Genomic DNA, 25,278 nt, shown 5'->3' on the forward strand with positions numbered 1-25,278 from the left:
TTAAAAGGTGTGCCTTGTTAAATGTTCATTTGTGGAATTTATTTCCTCAATGCGTTTGAGCCAATGAATTGTGTTGTGACAAGGTAGGGGTGGTATACAGAACATAGCCCTATTTGGTAAAAGAGTCTATATTTTGGCAAGAACATTTCAAATGAGCAAAGAGAAACGACCGTCATTACTTTAAGACATAAAGGTCAGTTAATTAATCCGGGAAAAGGTCAAGAACTTTGAACATTTTTCAAGTGCAGTCGCAAAAACCATCATGACAGCCACAGGAAAGGAAGACCCAGAGTTACCTCTGCTCAGAGGATCAGTTCATTAGAGTTAACTGTCTCTCATGAGGACCGCCACAGGAAAGGAAGACCCAGAGTTACCTCTGCTCAGAGGATCAGTTCATTAGAGTTAACTGTCTCTCATGAGGACCGCCACAGGAAAGGAAGACCCAGAGTTACCTCTGCTCAGAGGATCAGTTCATTAGAGTTAACTGTCTCTCATGAGGACCGCCACAGGAAAGGAAGACCCAGAGTTACCTCTGCTCAGAGGATCAGTTCATTAGAGTTAACTGTCTCTCATGAGGACCGCCACAGGAAAGGAAGACCCAGAGTTACCTCTGCTCAGAGGATCAGTTCATTAGAGTTAACTGTCTCTCATGAGGACCGCCACAGGAAAGGAAGACCCAGAGTTACCTCTGCTCAGAGGATCAGTTCATTAGAGTTACCTGTCTCTCATGAGGACCGCCACAGGAAAGGAAGACCCAGAGTTACCTCTGCTCAGAGGATCAGTTCATTAGAGTTAACTGTCTCTCATGAGGACCGCCACAGGAAAGGAAGACCCAGAGTTACCTCTGCTCAGAGGATCAGTTCATTAGAGTTAACTGTCTCTCATGAGGACCGCCACAGGAAAGGAAGACCCAGAGTTACCTCTGCTCAGAGGATCAGTTCATTAGAGTTAACTGTCTCTCATGAGGACCGCCACAGGAAAGGAAGACCCAGAGTTACCTCTGCTCAGAGGATCAGTTCATTAGAGTTAACTGTCTCTCATGAGGACCGCCACAGGAAAGGAAGACCCAGAGTTACCTCTGCTCAGAGGATCAGTTCATTAGAGCTAACTGTCTCTCATGAGGACCGCCACAGGAAAGGAAGACCCAGAGTTACCTCTGCTCAGAGGATCAGTTCATTAGAGTTAACTGTCTCTCATGAGGACCGCCACAGGAAAGGAAGACCCAGAGTTACCTCTGCTCAGAGGATCAGTTCATTAGAGTTAACTGTCTCTCATGAGGACCGCCACAGGAAAGGAAGACCCAGAGTTACCTCTGCTCAGAGGATCAGTTCATTAGAGTTAACTGTCTCTCATGAGGACCGCCACAGGAAAGGAAGACCCAGAGTTACCTCTGCTGCAGAGGATCAGTTCATTAGAGTTAACTGTCTCTCATGAGGACCGCCACAGGAAAGGAAGACCCAGAGTTACCTCTGCTCAGAGGATCAGTTCATTAGAGTTAACTGTCTCTCATGAGGACCGCCACAGGAAAGGAAGACCCAGAGTTACCTCTGCTCAGAGGATCAGTTCATTAGAGTTAACTGTCTCTCATGAGGACCGCCACAGGAAAGGAAGACCCAGAGTTACCTCTGCTCAGAGGATAAGTTCATTAGAGTTACCTGTCTCTCATGAGGACCGCCACAGGAAAGGAAGACCCAGAGTTACCTCTGCTCAGAGGATCAGTTCATTAGAGTTAACTGTCTCTCATGAGGACCGCCACAGGAAAGGAAGACCCAGAGTTACCTCTGCTCAGAGGATAAGTTCATTAGAGTTACCTGTCTCTCATGAGGACCGCCACAGGAAAGGAAGACCCAGAGTTACCTCTGCTCAGAGGATAAGGTCATTAGAGTTAACTGTCTCTCATGAGGACCGCCACAGGAAAGGAAGACCCAGAGTTACCTCTGCTGCTGAGGATAAGTTCATTAGAGTTAACTGTCTCTCATGAGGACCGCCACAGGAAAGGAAGACCCAGAGTTACCTCTGCTGCAGAGGATCAGTTCATTAGAGTTAACTGTCTCTCATGAGGACCGCCACAGGAAAGGAAGACCCAGAGTTACCTCTGCTCAGAGTATAAGTTCATTAGAGTCACCAGCCTCAGATTGCAGCCCAAATAAATTCTTCACAGAGTTCAAGTAACCGACACATCTGAACATCAACTGTTCAGAGGAGACTGTGTGAATCAGGCCTTCGTGGTTGAATTGCTGCAAAGAAACCACTACTAAAGGACACCAATAAGAAGAGACTTGCTTGGGCCAAGAAACACGAGCGGTGGACATTAGACCGGAGGAAATCTGTTCTTTTGTCCAAATTTAAGATTTGTGCTTACAACCGCTGTGTCTTTGTGAGACGCAGAGCAGGTGAACGTGTAGCGGTATTTATTAGAGAGGGGTAAAGATAAAGATTTTGTTCGGGCGCCAGGCAGGTATTAACCGAAAGGAAAAGAGTAGAATAGAGAGAGTACCACTACCAGACCCACACACATCAGCAGAAGAGACTTCCTAGAGTGTAGCCTGTTTACCAGATAGCCAGTGTAGAGAAAAGAGAATACACACCCTATAAAACCCACATCACAGCACAGGGGTAACCCCACCAATAATACCTCATACAATAATACTAATAAATGTAATTTAAATGTAATAATAATAATAAATGTATAATGTAATTTTTCAATCACCGATGATTGAGTTAAATACTTTATAAACTACACACACTGAAAATAAACCAAACTTCTGCAGCATACACACAATCAAACTGTCGCGCCACCCAAGAGCTCCTCCCCAAAGAGCTAAAAAAGCTGTCTTTATTTCCTCCTTCCTTACTGCTGATGCTCTCTTAAAGTGGCAGCGCACAGTGAAGGCTCCGTGCAGGATTTCGCCACAAACGGATGATCTCTGCATGTGTGGTTCCCAACGTGAAGCATGGAGGAGGAGGTGTGGGGGTGCTTTGCTTGTGACACTGTGATTTTATTTAGAATTCAAGTCACACTTAACCAGCATGGCTACCACAGCATTCTGCAGCGGTACTCCATCCCATCTGGTTTTTGCTTCGTGGGACTATTATTTGTTTTTCAAGAGGACAACGACCCAAAACACACCTCCAGGCTGTGTAAGAGCTATTTGACCAAGGAGAGTGATGGAGTACTGCATCAGATGACCTGGCCTCCAAAATCACCTGACCTCAACCCAATTGAGATGGACCGCAGAGTGAAGGAAAAGCAGCCAACAAGTGCTCAGCATATGTGGGACCTCTGTCAAGACTGTTGGGAAAGCATTCCAGGTGAAGCTGGTTGAGAGAATGCCAAGTGTGCAAAGCTGTCAAGGCAAAGGGTGGCTATTTGAAGGTAATCAAATATAAAATATATTTAACACTTTTTTTGTTTGTTTTTTTGGTTACTACATGATTCCATATGTGTTTCTTTTTTAATAGTTGTGATGTCTTCTACTACTCTACAATGTAGAAAATAGTCCAAATGAAGAAAAACCCTTGAATGAGGTGTCTAAACGTTTGACTTGTACTGTGTATATATTTTTAAACATCAAATCCATATCAATTCAAATGCCTCAGTATTTATGTGTGGGAACACGTTCCATTGGAGAACCAACATCTAATGAGTGAACATGTTGTAGGAATGTTTCAGATGAACTGAAGTTTAAAAACATGTATTTCATTTTAAGTTGATGGTAACAATGCTAGGAGATGATAATGCTAGGACACGGAAATGCTGGGAGATGATAATGCTAGGACACGGTAATGCTGGGAAATGATAATGTTAGGACATGGTAATGCTGGGAGATGATAATGCTATGACATGGTAATGTTGGGAGATAATGCCAGGACATGGTAATGTTGGGAGATGATAATGCTAGGACACGGTAATGCTGGGAAATGATAATGTTAGGACATGGTAATGCTGGGAGATGATAATGCTAGGACATGGTAATGTTGGGAGATGATAATGTTAGGGCATGGTAATGCTAGGATATGATAATGTTAGGATATGGTAATGCTGGGAGATGATAATGCTAGGACATGGTAATGTTGGGAGATGATAATGCTAGGACATTGCAATGCGGGGAGATGATAATGCCATGAGATGATAATGCTGAGAAAAGGTAATGCTGTGGTCGTCTGTAGGCCATTTGGTAGAGCATGGTGCTTGCAACACCAGGATAGTGGGTTTGATTCCCGGGACCACCCAGACGTTAACTGTAATGACTGTTAAGTTGCTTTTACATATTTTCTGATAATTCTTGGTTATAATAAATTATATATTTTTTCTATCAGATTGCTCCTCCAGGGACACCGTACTTCTACGTAGAGCTGGACTCTGGAGAGAAACTCTTCTACCGCATTCAGAAAAACTTCCCTCTGCAGTTTGGCAGGTATATACACACACACACCATATATGATCTAACCTAAAAACTAGTGATTTGCATCTTTCAAGGATAAAGTGTTACCTGTCTAACAGGGGGTGTTCTTTAAGCCTATCCAACATAATCCAGGTAGAATCAAGAATTCTGCAGGGCAGCTGTCTAGGCCCCTTGTTTCAATATTTACTGACGACATGTCACTGGCTTTGAGTTAAGCCAGAGTGTCTATATATGCGGATGACTCAACACTATACACGTCAGCTACTACAGTGACTGTAATGACTGTAACACTCAACACTATACACTTTAGCTACTACAGAGACTGAAATGACTGCAACACTCAACACTATACACTTTAGCTACTACAGTGACTGAAATGACTGCAACACTCAACACTATACACGTCAGCTACTACAGAGACTGAAATGACTGCAACACTCAACACTATACACGTCAGCTACTACAGAGACTGAAATGACTGCAACACTCAACACTATACACTTTAGCTACTACAGTGACTGAAATGACTGCAACACTCAACACTATACACGTCAGCTACTACAGAGACTGAAATGACTGCAACACTCAACACTATACACTTTAGCTACTACAGTGACTGAAATGACTGCAACACTCAACACTATACACGTCAGCTACTACAGAGACTGAAATGACTGCAACACTCAACACTATACACGTCAGCTACTACAGAGACTGAAATGACTGCAACACTCAACACTATACACTTTAGCTACTACAGTGACTGAAATGACTGCAACACTCAACACTATACACTTTAGCTACTACAGTGACTGAAATGACTGCAACACTCAACACTATACACTTTAGCTACTACAGTGACTGAAATGACTGCAACACTCAACACTATACACGTCAGCTACTACAGTGACTGAAATGACTGCAACACTCAACACTATACACGTCAGCTACTACAGTGACTGAAATGACTGTAACACTCAACAAAGAGCTGCAGTTAGTTTCAGAGTGGGTGGCAAGGAATAAGTTAGCCCTAAATATGTCTAAAACTAAAAGCATTGTATTTGGAACAAAACACTCACTAAACCCTCAACCTCAACTAAATCTCATAATAAATCATGTGGAAATTGACCAAGTTGAGGTGACTAAACCCTGGATTGTAAACTTTCATGGTCAAAACATGTAGCTAAGATGGGGAGAAGTCTGTCCATTCTAAAGTGCTGCTCTACCTTCGTAACAACACTATCAACAAGGCAGGTCCTACAGGCCCTAGTTTCTACCTTCTTAACAACACTATCAACAAGGCAGGTCCTACAGGCCCTAGTTTTGTCTCACCTTGACTACTGTTCAGTCGTGTGGTCAGGTGCCACAAAGAGGGACTTAGGAAAATTGCAGTTGAGTATCTTGAGCATCAACATGTGGGTTTGATTACAGGCTCAAAATGGCCAGAAACAAAGTACTTTCTTCTGAAACTCGTCAGTCTATTCTTGTTCTGAGAAATTAAGGCTATTCCATGCGAGAAATTGTCAAGAATCTGAAGAGCTCGTACAATGCTGTGTACTACTCCCTTCACAGAACAGTGCAAACTGTTTCTAACCAGAATAGAAAGTGGGAGGCCCCGGTGCACAACTGAGCAAGAGTATAAGTACATTAGACTATCTCCGGTGGCAGGGTAGCCTAGTGGTTAGAGTGTTTGGCTAGTAACCACTGGTTGCAAGTTCAAATCCCCAAGCTGACAAGGTTCAAATCGGTCGTACTGCCCCTGAACAGGCAGTTCCTAGGCCGTCATTGAAAATAAGAATTTGTTCTTAACTGACTTGCCTAGTTAAATAAAGGTAAAATAAAATAACAAATCTAGTTTGAGAAACAGGCAGCTTCATTAAATAGTACTCGCAAAACACCAGTCTCAACGTCAACAGTGAAGGGAGACTAGACATCTACCACACTACTACCAATATCAGATTAGAGCCATAAAGGAGACTTGACATCTACAGATTAGGGCCATAAGGGAGAGTTGACATCTACAGATTAGGGCCATAAGGGAGAGTTGACATCTACAGATTAGGGCCATAAGGGAGAGTTGACATCTACAGATTAGGGCCATAAGGGAGAGTTGACATCTACAGATTAGGGCCATAAGGGAGACTTGACATCTACAGATTAGGGCCATAAGGGAGACTTGACATCTACAGATTAGGGCCATAAGGGAGACTTGACATCTACAGATTAGGGCCATAAGGGAGACTTGACATCTACAGATTAGGGCCATAAGGGAGACTTGACATCTACAGATTAGGAGGCAATGCAGTCTGTTTTTTGTCCCCTGACTCTGGTTCTGAAATCACCTTCAAGTGTTTGAGCTAGTAATGTATCAATATTTATCCTTTACAAATTAGTAATGTATCAATAATTATCCTTTACAAATTAGCGATGACATGGCCGATGAATATCAGTTTGGATTTCATCCCCATCTCTAAATGGAATGGTTTTGACTGTTTGGAAGTTTTGACAGAGTGATTTTCTCTTCTTCTCTTGCTTCTGCTGTCCTTGTTATGAAATGATCAACTTTACCCTGTCTATGACCATATACACTGATTGTTTCAGGAAAAACTACCAAACCTATGGTGAACCTGATGGTGAACCTGAGCAATCTAAATCACATCCACTGTAAGCCCGTTCAGCAGGTACAGTCAGGCTACTGATATTGCCTGGAGACTAGACATCTACCACACTACTACCAATATCAGATTAGGGCCAAAAGAGATTCTAGACATCTACCACACCACTACCAATATCAGATTAGGGCCAAAAGAGATTCTAGACATCTACCACACCACTACCAATATCAGATTAGGGCCAAAAGGGATTCTAGACATCTACCACACTACTACGCAGTTCCATGCTTGTAGATCAATGACTGTCAACGCAGTTCCATGCTTGGAGATCAATGACTGTCAACGCAGTTCCATGCTTGGAGATCAATGACTGTCAACGCAGTTCCATGCTTGGAGATCAATGACTGTCAACGCACTTCCATGCTTGGAGATCAATGACTGTCAACGCAGTTCCATGCTTGGAGATCAATGACTGTCAACGCACTTCCATGCTTGGAGATCAATGACTGTCAACGCAGTTGAGATGAGAGATATTTTCAGAAGCTAGAAAGAAAGTAATATCAGCAAACAAAAATTGTGAACCAGCATGACCTTTGAACCTATTTTCTAACTGATGCTACGTTTTGGATCGGTTAGGGGTCCCTGGGCTGATGCTACGTTTTGGATCGGTTAGGGGTCCCTGGGCTGATGCTACGTTTTGGATCGGTTAGGGGTCCCTGGGCTGATGCTACGTTTTGGATCGGTTAGGGGTCCCTGGGCTGATGCTACGTTTTGGATCGGTTAGGGGTCCCTGGACTGATGCTATGTTTTGGATCGGTTAGGGGTCCCTGGACTGATGCTATGTTTTGGATCGGTTAGGGGTCCCTGGGCTGATGCTACGTTTTGGATCGGTTAGGGGTCCCTGGACTGATGCTATGTTTTGGATCGGTTAGGGGTCCCTGGACTGATGCTACGTTTTGGATCGGTTAGGGGTCCCTGGACTAATGCTACGTTTTGGATCGGTTAGGGGTCCCTGGACTGATGCTATGTTTTGGATCGGTTAGGGGTCCCTGGACTGATGCTACGTTTTGGATCGGTTAGGGGTCCCTGGGCTGATGCTATGTTTTGGATCGGTTAGGGGTCCCTGGGCTGATGTTATGTTTTGGATCGGTTAGGGGTCCCTGGGCTGATGTTATGTTTTGGATCGGTTAGGGGTCCCTGGGCTGATGCTATGTTTTGGATCGGTTAGGGGTCCCTGGACTGATGCTACGTTTTGGATCGGTTAGGGGTCCCTGGACTGATGCTCTAGTATCTTCAACATTTGATTCAGGGACGCATATGGGTCATTCCATCCCTACAAAAACAGTTACTAACGTGTCTCTCTGTGTGTCTCTCTGTGTATCTCTCTGTGTGTCTCTCTGTGTGGTGCAGGGAGGTGTTGGCCAGCGAGGCGTTGCTGAACATCCCGGAGAGGGCCGACTGGAGAGCGTGTAAACAGACCCCAGAGGAGGAGGAGGGTCTGAGCAAACAACTACGAAACGACTTCCAACCATACGACTTTGCACTGGAAGACTGAACACCGACACACACTGTACCGTACAGGAGGGGTGTAATGGTACACGTTTTCATACTGAACCGTTGGGTACGGGGACTTCTGGATTAACAACACCAGTCCTATAGTCTGTGCTGTGTTGTAGGCCTATGTCTGCAGTAAATCTGAGCTGAACATTTCAGTCTATTCCGTTGAAACAACTAGAGCCTATGTGCACGTTGTAATCAAAATTTAAATCTTAATTGGCGCATTTCAAAAACCGTCCTTTTGTGAGGCGCAGCCGGGAACTAGTTCTGTACGATGGTGATTGGTGGGGTCAAACCATAACCGGAGGATCCTCCATCGTTCAAATCTCCAGTTTGGGAACATTTTGTCATGAACGTAGATTATAACGGTGATGGACAGAGTTGTGGATAAAGCGTTAACAGTATGTCTCCACGCAGAAGGAGAATAGCTGCTGTAGCACTTCCAACATGTTAACACCCACATCACCCCAGTATAGTGTAGCATGACGGAGCACCTCCAACATGTTGACACCCACATCACCCCAGTATAGTGTAGCATGACGGAGCACCTCCAACATGTTGACACCCACATCACCCCAGTATAGTGTAGCATGACGGAGCACCTCCAACATGTTGACACCCACATCACCCCAGTATAGTGTAGCATGACGGAGCACCTCCAACATGTTGACACCCACATCACCCCAGTATAGTGTAGCATGACGGAGCACCTCCAACATGTTGACACCCACATCACCCCAGTATAGTGTAGCATGACGGAGCACCTCCAACATGTTGACACCCACATCACCCCAGTATAGTGTAGCATGACGGAGCACCTCCAACATGTTGACACCCACATCACCCCAGTATAGTGTAGCATGACGGAAACACAAAGAATTCACACCACCTCCCGTCTGCATTCAGCTGTTTCTGACCGGGCCAAAGTTCAGAGCGATAGGTAGGCAATGTTTATGTTTTTTACAGTCTTGGGTTTATTGCGTGGATATGTGTCCGTTCTCAGGGGTTGAGAATAGGGCCTTTCAGCACCTCGTCAAATTGCTCCACACCCACGTTACCAACTCCCCTCATTTCATAAAACGGGTAGTACCCACGTTATATAAGCAAGCCAAAGTTTTAAATGAATTGGCCAATGTATCCTGTGTTGTGCTTGGTGACATCCTGTCACATGACCCCGGAGTAGGCGATGTCCCATGCTACAGACACGCCCCCTTTACCAAAGTGCTGGAGGCAGTGTCGTGGTGCGTTTGGAACCAACTGGGAAGTTGCCACATACGACTGGGTTAAATCTACTTCAATGTCCCTCCAACTGGTAATTACTAGTGGGAAAACTATCATTGTGAGCTCCCACTTCTCCCACATGCTGACCTCACCTACTAAAGGACATTTTCAGGCAGTTAAATGCAACAAAACATTATTTAAAAATAGCAGTGGTTTTTGAACTATAATTTGTTTAAAAGCATGATAGCTGTACTTTTAGGAGGACGCAGCTTGTTGGCCGTTAGCCAATCGACGATTCTCAACAAGTTCAAATCACATGAATGGTCCCACTGGTATTTATGACGACACAACTGGTAAATGCCCTCATGGTTACAAACTCAGCATCAGGGTGGGAACTTGAGAGGCCTGACATAAGTGTCAATGCTGAACATTGTGAAGGGCGTTTAATTTGGAGGCGCAGGGTGCAGTTGAGATCTTCCCTTATTAATGCACTTCCTGCCTTCTCTGTTTTTACTTCAATCCAATCGTCTGAAAAAGTAGTTTTCACAATGTGGAGATAAATCAGTGTCATCATTTTGTACAAGGTCCCTGATTAAAAGCTTTTTTCTATGTTTGTTTTGAGTCTTGATTTCTTTCCTACTCAAAGCTTTGCCAGCAAGCTGTGTGTTAGTGGAGGATGGAAGTCTCTGCTGCTTCCTGATGACTCAGCCATCTGTAGGGGCTCATCCTGACCAGCAGAGGGCAGCATCTCCTTCAACAGGGGTATGTTACTAACTAAGGACTAGTTCACCAGGGGTATATTACTAACTAAGGACTAGTTCACCAGGCGTATAGTACTAACTAAGGACTAGTTCATAAGGGGTATATTACTAACTAAGGACTAGTTCACCAGGGGTATATTACTAACTAAGGACTAGTTCACCAGGGGTATATTACTAACTAAGGACTAGTTCACCAGGGGTATATTACTAACTAAGGACTAGTTCACCAGGGGTATATTACTAACTAAGGACTAGTTCACCAGGGGTATATTACTAACTAAGGACTAGTTCACCAGGGGTATATTACTAACTAAGGACTAGTTCACCAGGGGTATATTACTAACTAAGGACTAGTTCACCAGGGGTATATTACTAACTAAGGACTAATTCACCAGGGGTATATTACTAACTAAGGACTAATTCACCAGGGGTATATTACTAACTAAGGACTAATTCACCAGGGGTATATTACTAACTAAGGACTAGTTCACCAGGGGTATATTACTAACTAAGGACTAGTTCACCAGGGGTATAGTACTAACTAAGGACTAGTTCACCAGGCGTATAGTACTAACTAAGGACTAGTTCACCAGGGGTATATTTCTAAGGACTAGTTAACCAGGGACTTCGTTGCTGGTTGGCCATTTATTGGGATGAATATTGTCCTGGAGGCAGCTCTACTAGCTGGCTCAGCCACACATCCTGATTTTAATCACACTGCTAACACTATGCGTAATCTTAAACAAGCTCATTTTAGTTTTCATACGTTTTGTTTACAGTTTAGCCGTTTTTTACTTTGCGGCTAGCCCATCTAGCGGAAAGCCCTCCTCCCTTTCTCCAGGACAATCCCAATAAGCATCTTTTGTTCTGAAGTCAATGACCTGACCAGATGTTTGGTATGTTGAGTTGAACATAAACCATTGAAGAGAGTTGTTCTGTTCCCTAGATCTAATCCCCACATCCATCTCCACAGTCACTCACAGTCTAACATCCATATTAATTCATTTTATTTGGCAATTCAAAGAAATACACATCTTTGTACATCAAAATAGTTGCAATAAAAATGTTTATAAAATCTGTACTCGGCCCTAAAGTTGTTACAGTCCATGTAGCTGAACAAACAGGCAATATGAGGAGAAACATAGTCAGGTTTTTAGAGCACATACAACAGATTAAATTCTGGCAGATTTGAAGGCGTTTTGCTTCTACAGTGATGAAACGATACACTGATTACATTGTTACACAGCCAGAAACATCAGCACAGCTCCACACATTCACAGGAGACTGAGTTTCCATCCAGGGTAGAGCCTGACTGACTGGCTGGCTGGTTGGCTGGCTGCTTGGCTGCCAGCCTAAAACTGACAACTAACTCGAATGGCAGTACAAACCTAGTGAGCATTTAACATCTATTGAGGACAGACACGCAGATAAGTTAAGTGCACGGAATGGCAGAGTCTGAGTCTACATGATGTCACGGGACCTCCTGATGGCACAGCACAGCAGCATGCTGAAGATCATCCCAAAGATCTGGACAGAAGAGAAACTACACATCATTAGAGGACAAGAGGAGGGAGAGGACAGAGGAGTGGAGGAGAGGAAGAGGAGAGAGAAGAAGGAGAGATAGAAAAGAGAGGTGTGAAGGAGAGGAGTGGAGGATGGATAGAAAATAAAGGAGTGAATGAGAGAGCGAGACAGGAGAGGAGAGAGTTGATTGGCTGTTCTCACCATGAGGACTCCAATTCCGATGCCCACTCCTCCAATGATATGGAGTTTAGAGTTGAACACCTCGTCAATGGCCGCTGGGCAACTCTGACAGAACAACACACTGAGATTACACACTACTACAACTCTTTTACCCTGTAATATACACTTCTACCCTGTAATATACACTTCTACCCTGTAATATACACTTCTACCCTGTAATATACACTTCTACCCTGTAAAATACACCTCTACCCTATAATATACACCTCTACCCTATAATATACACTTCTACCCTGTAAAATACACCTCTACCCTATAATGTACACCTCAACCCTATAATATACACTTCTACCCTGTAATATACACTTCTACCCTGTAATATACACTTCTACCCGATAATATACACCTCTACCCTATAATATACACCTCTACCCTGTAATATACACCTCTACCCTGTAATATACACTTCTACCCTGTAATATACACTTCTACCCTGTAATATACACTTCTACCCTGTAATATACACCTCTACCCTATAATATACACTTCTACCCTGTAATATACACCTCTACCCTGTAAAATACACCTCTACCCTATAATATACACTTCTACCCTGTAATATTCCTCTTCTACCCTGTAATATACACTTCTACCCTATAATATACACCTCAACCCTATAATATACACTTCTACCCTGTAATATACACTTCTACCCTGTAATATACACTTCTACCCGATAATATACACCTCTACCCTATAATATACACCTCTACCCTATAATATACACCTCTACCCTGTAATATACACTTCTACCCTGTAATATTCCTCTTCTACCCTGTAATATACACTTCTACCCTGTAATATACACCTCTACCCTATAATATACACTTCTACCCTGTAATATACACCTCTACCCTGTAAAATACACCTCTACCCTATAATATACACCTCTACCCTATAATATACACTTCTACCCTGTAAAATACACCTCTACCCTATAATATACACCTCAACCCTATAATATACACTTCTACCCTGTAATATACACTTCTACCCTGTAATATACACTTCTACCCGATAATATACACCTCTACCCTATAATATACACCTCTACCCTATAATATACACTTCTACCCTGTAATATACACCTCTACCCTGTAATATACACCTCTACCCTATAATATACACTTCTACCCTGTAATATACACCTCTACCCTGTAATATACACTTCTACCCTGTAATATACACCTCTACCCTATAATATACACTTCTACCCTGTAATATACACCTCTACCCTGTAATATACACCTCTACCCTGTAATATACACCTCTACCCTATAATATACACCTCTACCCTATAATATACACTTCTACCCTATAATATACACTTCTACCCTATAATATACACTTCTACCCTGTGATATACACTTCTACCCTATAATATACACTTCTACCCTATAATATACACTTCTACCCAGTAATATACACTTCTACTCTGTAATATACACCTCTACCCTGTAATATACACTTCTACCCTATAATATACACCTCTACCCTGTAATATACACTTCTACCCTATAATATACACCTCTACCCTGTAATATATACTTCTACCCTATAATATACACCTCTACCCTGTAATATACACTTCTACCCTATAATATACACCTCAACCCTATAATATACACTTCTACCCTGTAATATACACTTCTACCCTATAATATAATGGCTCGTCACTCAAATAGTTGTTGCGGCAGGGGTTATGTTTGTTACCGTGGTAATCAGAGCCTCCAGTCCTTCCTTCTTTGGGCAGGTCTCCCTGGCGCTGTCAATTATCGTGCCTGTCAGGCCGCAGCAGTTCAGCTGCCCCAGGGAAACACAGGCAACACAATTTTAGTTCCACTGTACACTTGACAGACAGACAGACCCTGGATTGTTATGTTAGAGTTATGTGTGTCTGTACAGACAGACAGACAGACAGACAGAGACAGACAGACAGACAGAGACAGACAGACAGACAGACAGACAGACAGACACACTGGACTGTTATGTTGGAGTTGTGTGTGTACTCACTCCAAAGTGTATGAGGCGTAATGTCTCCTTCAGGGCCTCCTGCTTGGTGTTCATGTAGTTATTGTAAGTCTGCTTGTAGAACTCTGTGATGTCTTCCACCACCTAGACAGAGACAGACGGGGGAGACAAGGGACGTTGGAGGGGAAAGACAGACATGGGGTGGGGAGAGACAGAGAGGGAAGGGGGAGACAGACAGGGGGTGGGGAGAGACAGAGAGGGAAGGGGGAGACAGACAGGGGGTGGGGAGAGACAGACAGGGGGGAAAGAAGAGAGACAGACAGGGGAGGGGGAGACAGACAGAAGGAGAGGAGAGACATGAGAATGGAGAGATGCTAAGGTTTTGTATTGATCTGTAATAGATGGTCTGATGGTCTGTCCACAGTAAGAACAACAAACAGTGAAACAGCCTCTGAGTGTGTTACCGTATCTTTATTGGAGAGCCCCCAGATCCCTGCTGCTACCTCCACCCCAAAGATCAACAACAGGAAGAAGAAGAACTGGAGAGAGGGAGAACGAGAGACAGACAGGGGGTGGGGAGAGAGACAGATAGGGGGCGGGGAGAGAGACAGACAGGGGGCGGGGAGAGAGACAGACAGGGGGGAGAAACCAGGGGGCGGGGAGAGAGACAGACAGGGGGCGGGGAGAGAGACAGACAGGGGGCGGGGAGAGAGACAGACAGGGGGCGGGGAGAGAGACAGACAGGGGAGAGAGACAGACAGGGGGAGAACGAGAGACAGACAGGGTGTGAGGCCTTGCAATGAAAAGTGTGTTATCATTGTATTCTATGATCACCATCATTGATCCTCACCAGTCCGAGCATACAGGGGGATTCCTTAATGGCTCCACAGCAGCCCAGGAACCCAACAACCATCATCAACGCCCCCGCAGCGATCAGAATATACACACCTGTGGACCACACACACCATGCACACACACACACACACACCACACACACCATGCACACACACCATGAATACACACCACGCACACACACCAAACACACACACCATACACACACACCATGAATACACACCACGCACACACACCATACACACACACCATGCACACACACCATGCACACACACACACCATGCACACACACCATGAATACACCCCACGCACACGCACCATACACACACACCATGCACACACACCATACACACACACACACACCATACACACACACACCATACACACACACCATGCACACACACCATACACACACACACCACACACACACACACCATACACACACACACCATGCACACACACCATGCACACACACCATGCACACACACACCATACACACACACACCATGCACACACATCATGCACACACACACACACACACACACACCATACACACACACACACACACCATACACACACACACACACACCATACACACACCATGCGCACACACCATACACACACACACACCATACACACACACACACACCATGCACACACACCATGCACACACACCATACACACACACCATGCACACACACCATACACACACACCATGAATACACACCATGCACACATAGCAGCCCTCTGTAACCCTGCTGACATAGCATCCCTCTGTAACCCTGGTGACATAGCAGCCCTCTGTAACCCTGGTGACATAGCAGCCCTCTCTAACCCTGGTGACATAGCATCCCTCTGTAACCCTGGTGACATAGCATCCCTCTGTAACCCTGGTGATATAGCAGCCCTCTGGAGACATGATGATACACCCTCCACCCTATTAGGTCTCACACACTGGACAGCAGTTATATATAGAAAGAAAGAAAAAATGCAGGAAAGCAAGCAAGAAAGAAGGAACATCTTTCTGTGACAGTTCTTCAGAGAAAACGGGAAACAAAAGGACAGAAACAATGCTGTCCCTGACTCTGTCCCTGACCCCTGACTCTGTCCCTGACCCCTGACTCTGTCCCTGACTCTGTCCCTGACCCCTGACTCTGTCCCTGACCCCTGACTCTGTCCCTGACTCTGTCCCTGACCCCTGACTCTGTCCCTGACTCTGTCCCTGACCCCTGACTCTGTCCCTGACTCTGTCCCTGACCCCTGACTCTGTCCCTGACCCCTGACTCTGTCCCTGACCCCTGACTCTGTCTCTGACCCTGTCCCTGACCCCTGTCCCTGACTCTGTCCCTGACCCCTGACTCTGTCCCTGACCCCTGACTCTGTCTCTGACCCTGTCCCTGACCCCTGTCCCTGACTCTGTCCCTGACCCCTGACTATGTCCCTGACTCTGTCCCTGACCCCTGACTCTGTCCCTGACCCCTTACCCTGTCCCTGACTCTGTCCCTGACTCTGTCCCTGACCCCTGACTCTGTCCCTGACTCTGTCCCTGACCCCTGACTCTGTCCCTGACCCCTGACTCTGTCCCTGACTCTGTCCCTGACCCCTGACTCTGTCCCTGACTCTGTCCCTGACCCCTGACTCTGTCCCTGACTCTGTCCCTGACCCCTGACTCTGTCCCTGACTCTGTCCCTGACCCCTGACTCTGTCCCTGACCCCTGACTCTGTCCCTGACTCTGTCCCTGACCCCTGACTCTGTCCCTGACTCTGTCCCTGACCCCTGACTCTGTCCCTGACCCCTGACTCTGTCCCTGACCCCTGACTCTGTCCCTGACCCCTGTCTCTGACCCTGACCCCTGTCCCTGACTCTGTCCCTGACCCCTGACTCTGTCCCTGACCCCTGACTCTGTCTCTGACCCTGTCCCTGACCCCTGTCCCTGACTCTGTCCCTGACCCCTGACTATGTCCCTGACTCTGTCCCTGACCCCTGACTCTGTCCCTGACCCCTTACCCTGTCCCTGACTCTGTCCCTGACTCTGTCCCTGACCCCTGACTCTGTCCCTGACTCTGTCCTTGACCCCTGACTCTGTCCCTGACCCCTGACTCTGTCCCTGACTCTGTCCCTGACCCCTGACTCTGTCCCTGACTCTGTCCCTGACCCCTGACTCTGTCCCTGACCCCTGACTCTGTCCCTGACTCTGTCCCTGACCCCTGACTCTGTCCCTGACTCTGTCCCTGACCCCTGACTCTGTCCCTGACTCTGTCCCTGACCCCTGACTCTGTCCCTGACCCCTGACTCTGTCCCTGACCCCTGACTCTGTCTCTGACCCTGTCCCTGACCCCTGTCCCTGACTCTGTCCCTGACCCCTGACTCTGTCCCTGACCCCTGACTCTGTCTCTGACCCTGTCCCTGACCCCTGTCCCTGACTCTGTCCCTGACCCCTGACTATGTCCCTGACTCTGTCCCTGACCCCTGACTCTGTCCCTGACCCCTTACCCTGTCCCTGACTCTGTCCCTGACTCTGTCCCTGACCCCTGACTCTGTCCCTGACTCTGTCCCTGACCCCTGACCCCTTACCCTGTCCCTGACTCTGCCCCTGACCCCTGACTCTGTCCCTGTCTCTGTCCCTGACCCCTGACTCCTCCCTGACCCCTTACCCTGTCCCTGACTCTGTCCCTGACCCCTTACCCTGACTCTGTCCCTGACCCCTGACTCTGTCCCCGACCCCTTACCCTGTCCCTGACTCTGTCCCTGACCCCTGACTCTGTCCCTGACCCCTTACCCTGACTCTGTCCCTGACCCCTGACCCTGACTCTGTCCCTGACCCCTGACTCTGTCCCTGACCCCTTACCCTGTCCCTGACTCTGTCCCTGACCCCTGACTCTGTCCCTGACCCCTGACTCTGTCCCTGACCCCTGACTCTGTCCCCTGTCCCTGACTCTGTCCCCTGACCCCTGACTCTGTCCCTGACCCCTGTCCCTGACTCTGTCCCTGACTCTGTCCCTGACCCCTTACCCTGTCCCTGACCCCTGTCCCTGACTCTGTCCCTGACTCCTGACTCTGTCCCTGACCCCTTACCCTGTCCCTGACCCCTGTCCCTGACTCTTCCCTGACCCCTTACCCTGTCCCTGACCCCTTACCCTGCCCCTGACCCCTGTCCCTGACTCTGTCCCTGACCCCTGACTCTGACCCTGACCCCTGACTCTGTCCCTGACCCCTTTTCCTGACCCCTGCCCCTTTGTCCCTGACCTCTGACCCTGTGTAGAGAATTAAGTGTGTGTGTGTGTGTGTTAGAAACCTATTTGTGGACCTTCGAGTTTCTAACAGACATGATGATACCACTAGCTGAGAGGAGATATTTTATGGTGTAGGGGTTAGGGTGTAGGGGTTATGGTTAGGGGTGAGAAGTTGGATTTAAGGTGTAGGGGTTAGGGGTGAGAGCTCAGTCTTACCGGTGAAGAAGACAGAAGGAGAGTCCTCTCCACTGAACAGTCCCTCAGTCCGAGAGTCAAAACGCAGCCACAGCCCTACGGCCAACACTCCTGTTCCTGCCAACTGACACATGCACACCCACACACACATACGTTAGAAACAGTGTAAAGAACAGTTCAGATTTTGGGAATGATACCCAGCAGGCACTTATCTCCCCCCCCCCCCCCCACACTTTCTAGAAAACTGGTTTCAGGCTGCTACATCCGTTATAATATAATGGTAATATAATAATATAATAGTAATATAATAATATAAGACATATAATAATATAACAGTAATATAATAATATAGTAATATAATAATATAGTAATATAATAATATAAAGTAATATAATAATATAGTAATATAATATAATAATATAAAGTAATATAATAATATAGTAATATAATATAATAATATAATATAATAATATAGACATATAATAGTATAGAAATATAATAATATAATAATATGGAAATATAATAATATAACAGTAATATAATAATATAATATTATAAACATATAATAATATAGAAATATAATAATATAATAATAATATAGACATATAATAATATAATAATAATATAGACATATAATAATATAATAGTAATATAGACATATAATAATATAATAGTAATATAGACATATAATAATATAATAGTAATATAATAATACAAAAATAATATTTTAATATGGAAATATAATAATATGGAAAAATAATATAATAGTAATATAATAATATTGAAAAATAATATAATAGTAATATAATAATGTGATACTATAGACATAATAATATAGAAATATAATAATTTACTAATATAGTAATATAATAATACAAAAGTAATATTTTAATATAATAATATAATAGTAATATAATAATATAGACATATGATAAAATAATAGTAATATAGTAATATAATAATATAATAGTAATATAATATAATAATATAGACATATGATAAAATAATAGTAATATAATAATATAATAGTAATATAATAATATATAGGCTAATATATAGGCTCCTACTGGAGCCTTATGGAAGGTTATGGCAGATAAATGGGGATATTCTGGACCCTCTATGGCATAGAGAGGGTGCTTTTAGTGAAACAGTCAAAGCAGTAGGGGCTTCAGGCCTCTCATTCAGAGAGTAGGTAACTATGCCTCTGCCCGTCTCCTTTTTTGAGGAGAAGTGTAATAAAGTGTAATATAACCTGCATTGCTTGCTGTTTGGGGTTTTAGGCTGTGTTTCTGTACAGCACTTTGAGATATCAGCTGATGTACGAAGGGCTTTAATATAAATCAATTTGATTTGATTTGAAGTGTCAACATCAATTTCTCTTCTCTGACCGCTGTCCTGTCAATCTGTTGGGCAGGGACCTCCTGTGTAAACTGGGCATCAACATAACATGTGGCCGAACCGGTTTAACCGTTATTCATGAGGAAGAGGAGGAAGAGGGGAGCAATTGATGTTAATGTCTGAGTTTTGTAACTGGTATTATGCATGGGATGTTGATGATGAGGTGCCCAATATTGCTCATGTTTTCTCAATGGCCAAAACCCATTAGGGCCACGAGCCCTCAGTTTCATGTCTGAAGCAGGGTTACATTGCACCTCCCATTTTTCACCATTGACAAGAGATCTCCATTATGAGAAACAATGGCTGTGTGCTACATCACAGGATGAGTCAGTGCAGTGTGAGGGTTTATACTGTAGCAGTGATTTCTGTGATTTAGGGGTTAATCTAACCCCTGCACAAAAAGACCTCTACCTGTTTGAGGATAATTCACCACGTGTCCCTGTCAAAATCAGATAGAGTAGAATAGCCGGATACTGGAATTTGGATTAAATGCTTGGTTGATACTATAGACTGGGAGATGCGGGGGAGCAATTGAGAGGGGTCCCTTTCTACCAGGCGCCCATTTAGACCCTGATGGGTCAACATATTCACCCAGCACACTGACAAGTTGTTACCCACTCAGTTGGGAAACACCAACTGAGAGGGGTGTGCATGGTGTTGATCAGGTTTATTTTTCTACAAATATCATGTTGGTGAGTGAAGACTCACCCCTCCTGAGAGGGGTCCCTGAATGCCTATGGGCAAGGGACAAATATGATTTTGGTAGAATGAAGGGAGCTGAGCCAATGGTAGTCACTCCTAAAGATACCAGGCATCCATCTAGAGCACAGTATCCACTCAGTAGGGAGGCAATAGCAGGTATTACACCTGTTCATACATCCTTGTTAGCTAATGGTGCTTTAATTCCCTGTCCAGAATCACCCTGTAACACCCCTATCTGGGGCGGCAGGGTAGTCTAGTGGTTAGAGCGTTGGACTAGTAACCAGCAGGTAGCCTAGTGGTTAGAGCGTTGGACTAGTAACCAGCAGGTAGCCTGGTGGTTAGAGCATTGGACTAGTAACCAGCAGGGTAGCCTAGTGGTTAGAGCGTTGGACTAGTAACCAGCAGGTAGCCTAGTGGTTAGAGCGTTGGACTAGTAACCAGCAGGTAGCCTAGTGGTTAGAGCGTTGGACTAGTAACCAGCAGGTATTCTAGTGGTTAGAGTGTTGGACTAGTAACCAGCAGGGTCGCCTAGTGGTTAGAGCGTTGGACTAGTAACCAGCAGGGTAGCCTAGTGGTTAGAGCGTTGGACTAGTAACCAGCAGGGTAGCCTAGTGGTTAGAGTGTTGGACTAGTAACCAGCAGGGTAGCCTAGTGGTTAGAGTGTTGGACTAGTAACCAGCAGGGTTGCCTAGTGGTTAGAGCGTTGGACTAGTAACCAGCAGGGTAGCGTAGTGGTTAGAGCGTTGGACTAGTAACCAGCAGGGTAGCCTAGTGGTTAGAGTGTTGGACTAGTAACCAGCAGGGTAGCCTAGTGGTTAGAGTGTTGGACTAGTAACCAGCAGGGTTGCCTAGTGGTTAGAGCGTTGGACTAGTAACCAGCAGGGTAGCCTAGTGGTTAGAGCGTTGGACTAGTAACCAGCAGGGTAGCCTAGTGGTTAGAGCGTTGGACTAGTAACCAGCAGGTAGCCTAGTGGTTAGAGCGTTGGACTAGTAACCAGCAGGTATTCTAGTGGTTAGAGTGTTGGACTAGTAACCAGCAGGGTCGCCTAGTGGTTAGAGCGTTGGACTAGTAACCAGCAGGGTAGCCTAGTGGTTAGAGCGTTGGACTAGTAACCAGCAGGGTAGCCTAGTGGTTAGAGTGTTGGACTAGTAACCAGCAGGGTAGCCTAGTGGTTAGAGTGTTGGACTAGTAACCAGCAGGGTTGCCTAGTGGTTAGAGCGTTGGACTAGTAACCAGCAGGGTAGCCTAGTGGTTAGAGCGTTGGACTAGTAACCAGCAGGGTAGCCTAGTGGTTAGAGCGTTGGACTAGTAACCAGCAGGTAGCCTAGTGGTTAGAGCGTTGGACTAGTAACCAGCAGGTATTCTAGTGGTTAGAGTGTTGGACTAGTAACCAGCAGGGTCGCCTAGTGGTTAGAGCGTTGGACTAGTAACCAGCAGGGTAGCCTAGTGGTTAGAGAGTTGGACTAGTAACCAGCAGGTAGACTAGTGGTTAGAGCGTTGGACTAGTAACCAGCAGGTAGACTAGTGGTTAGAGCGTTGGACTAGTAAGCGTTGGACTAGCCTTAGTGCAAAATCTGTAGGGTTTTATACCCCCTGAGGACAGCACTCAGATTCAGTATGTGGATGAATCAGCACTCTGATTCAGTATGTGGATGAATCAGCACTCTGATTCAGTATGTGGATGAATCAGCACTCTGATTCAGTATGTGGATGAATCAGCACTCTGATTCAGTATGTGGATGAATCAGCACTCTGATTCAGTATGTGGATGAAGCAGCACTCTGATTCAGTATGTGGATGAATCAGCATTCTGGTTCAGTATGTGGATGATTTGTTGTTGTGCTCCAGCTCAATGGAATCTTGTGAAACTGATACTGCGGCTCTGTTGATATTTCTGTCCACAAAGTTTCAAAGAAGAAGTTACAGTTGGTTTCACAGACAGTGAAGTATCTGGGTCATGACAGCACTCCCAATGGCAGGCAGCTGGGCACAGAGAGGATACAGGCTATTCTCTCCGTCCCACAGCCGGTTACTCAACAACACATGATGTCATTGACTGGTATGGCAGGGTATTGTAGGGCGTGGTTACCTGACTATGCTGAGGTGGTGCAGCCGCTTACTGACCTTATTTATTATGGCCACAAAATGGCTGTGAGGGACAAAATGAAGTGGACACCAGAGGGACTGACTGCTCTGACCAGACTGGAACAACTCATGACTACTTCTCCCTGTGTGGGGCTCCCTGACCAGTCTAAACCTTTTAACTGCTTTGTTTGTGAGAAAAATGTTTTTATGTAATCTGTTTTAACACAGGATCATGGAGGAAAGCAGCGCCCAGTTGGGTATTATTCCAAACAGCTGGACAGTGTGGCCAGAGGTCTGGTTTGTTGTTTGAGAGCTGTGGCTGCAGCTACTGTAGCTGTGATGGCTTGTGCAGACATTGTTGTCATGCGTGAACTCACTGTACACGTGCCTCATGCAGTTCATGCTCTTATTTCACAGGCAAAGACGGCCCATCTAACACCAGCTCCACTACTCCATTATCAGAATGACGGCCCATCAAACACCAGCTCCATTATCAGAATGACGGCCCATCTAATACCAGCTCCACTACTCCATTATCAGAATGACGGCCCATCTAACACTAGCTCCACTGCTACATTATCAGAATGACGGCCCATCTAATACCAGCTCCACTACTCCATTATCAGAATGACGGCCCATCTAACACCAGCCCAATTATCAGAATGACGGCCCATCTAACACCAGCTCCACTCCTCCATTGTCAGAATGACGGCCCATCTAACACCAGCTACATTATCAGAATGATGGCCCATCTAACACCAGCTCCACTACTCCATTATCAGAATGACGGCCCATCTAACACCAGCTCCACTCCTCCATTATCAGAATGACGGCCCATCTAACACCAGCTCCATTATCAGAATGATAGCCCATCTAACACCAGCTCCATTGTCAGAATGACGGCCCATCTAACACCAGCTACATTATCAGAATGATGGCCCATCTAACACCAGCTCCACTCCTCCATTATCAGAATGACGGCCCATCTAACACCAGGTCCACTCCTCCATTATCAGAATGACGGCCCATCTAACACCAGGTCCACTCCTCCATTATCAGAATGACGGCCCATCTAACACCAGCTCCACTCCTCCATGATCAGAATGACGGCCCATCTAACACCAGCTCCACTCCTCCATTATCAGAATGACGGCCCATCTAACACCAGCTCCATTATCAGAATGACGGCCCATCTAACACCAGCTCCACTCCTCCATTATCAGAATGACGGCCCATCTAACACCAGGTCCACTCCTCCATTATCAGAATGACGGCCCATCTAACACCAGGTCCACTCCTCCATGATCAGAATGACGGCCCATCTAACACCAGCTCTACTGCTGTATTATCAGAATGTTCTTCTTACAATGTCTCATGTGACCCTGAATAGGTGCACTGAGGACGATGGAGAGCCGCACGACTGTGCTGCCCTGGTGGAGCTTGTCTCTAAACCAAGGTTGGATTTAACTGATGTCCCTTTGCTAAACACACATGTGGAACTGTTTGTAGATGGCTGAGAAAGGAGAACCATTGGTTGCGTATGCGGTTACTACTGCCTCAACCACACTGGAAAGTGCTAAATTACCCTCCCACCTTTCTGCCCAAGCAGCAGAACTCTTTGCACTCACTAGAGCTGGCATATTAGCTAAAGGCCAGTCTGCTATCATCTATACAGATAGCAGATATGTCTTTGGTTTGGTACATGATTTGGTACTCTGTGGAAACAGCGTTGCTTCCTGACCTCCTCCTCTGGTAAGACAATCTCTCATTCAAAACTTGTTTATACTAGATGCTATTTGGCTCCCTTCTGAAGTTGCTATTTGTAAGTGCATCGCTCATGCTAACTCTTCCGACCCTGTCTCCAAAGGTAACGCTATGGCTGACTTGGCAGCTAAGGCAGCAGCTGTTTCCGTGGAGGCCCCTGTGTTACAGATGGTTTAACTTCCTGATCATAACGGCAGGGTAGCCTAGTGGTTAGAGCGGTTGGACTAGTAACCGGAAAGCTGCAAGTTCAAACCCTGACAAGTTCAAAAGCTGACAAGGTACAAATCTGTCGTTCTGCCCCTGAACAGGCAGTTAACCCACTGTTCCCAGGCCGTCATTGAAAATAAGAATTTGTTCTTAACTGACTTGCCTGGTTAAATAAAGGTAAAATAAAAATAAAAAAAAAATAACCTCTTCTCTCTCACTGATATCTCTGACTTGCAATCATCTGTGGTTCCTGTTGAGTTGAGGAAGTGGAAACGACTATGTACATACTGTATGACCAGGTGCAGAAACTCTGGCTGGGCCCGGCTGGGCTACCAGTCTTACCACGTTCATGTTTCCCCTACTTAGCTAAGTTGTCACATGGAAGGGATCATGTGTCAAAGGGGGGAGTTGTGATTTTGTAAATATATGTTGGTTTGTACCTTGGTTTTCTGTGTTTGCTGAACAATTTTGTGCAAAATATGTGATTTGTATGACTAACAACATGGGAAGAGGAATTCCCATGCCACTGTCGACTCATCTGACCCCTC

At 45.4% G+C, this 25,278-nt stretch overlaps 2 protein-coding genes across 3 annotated transcripts in view; one reads left to right on the forward strand and one right to left on the reverse strand.

Annotated features, from left to right (window-relative positions):
* LOC139393659 (CWF19-like protein 1) overlaps window positions 1-8,779 on the forward strand; it is a 42,788-nt gene extending 34,009 nt beyond the window's left edge. Inside the window, exons 13-14 of the mRNA XM_071142000.1 lie at window positions 4,321-4,418; window positions 8,429-8,779. Of these exons, the coding sequence (XP_070998101.1) occupies window positions 4,321-4,418; window positions 8,429-8,573 (243 nt within the window). The 3' untranslated portion in view covers window positions 8,574-8,779. The remainder of the gene's footprint in view (window positions 1-4,320; window positions 4,419-8,428) is intronic.
* A 2,763-nt stretch (window positions 8,780-11,542) lies between these two features.
* The window catches only part of LOC139393660 (CD9 antigen-like), a 32,628-nt gene continuing 18,892 nt past the window's right edge, over window positions 11,543-25,278 (reverse strand). Inside the window, exons 2-8 of one of the 2 annotated variants that reach the window (XM_071142001.1) lie at window positions 18,595-18,697; window positions 15,143-15,240; window positions 14,757-14,831; window positions 14,335-14,436; window positions 14,035-14,124; window positions 12,283-12,366; window positions 11,543-12,084 (exon numbers count right to left, since the gene is read on the reverse strand). In XM_071142001.1, coding sequence (XP_070998102.1) covers window positions 12,019-12,084; window positions 12,283-12,366; window positions 14,035-14,124; window positions 14,335-14,436; window positions 14,757-14,831; window positions 15,143-15,240; window positions 18,595-18,697 — 618 coding nt within the window. In that variant the 3' untranslated portion in view covers window positions 11,543-12,018. The remainder of the gene's footprint in view (window positions 12,085-12,282; window positions 12,367-14,034; window positions 14,125-14,334; window positions 14,437-14,756; window positions 14,832-15,142; window positions 15,241-18,594; window positions 18,698-25,278) is intronic. The other variant, XM_071142002.1, reaches the window with a different exon arrangement.

The sequence above is a fragment of the Oncorhynchus clarkii genome, unplaced genomic scaffold, assembly GCF_045791955.1.
Source record: "Oncorhynchus clarkii lewisi isolate Uvic-CL-2024 unplaced genomic scaffold, UVic_Ocla_1.0 unplaced_contig_4357_pilon_pilon, whole genome shotgun sequence".
Taxonomy (NCBI): Eukaryota; Metazoa; Chordata; class Actinopteri; order Salmoniformes; family Salmonidae; genus Oncorhynchus; species Oncorhynchus clarkii.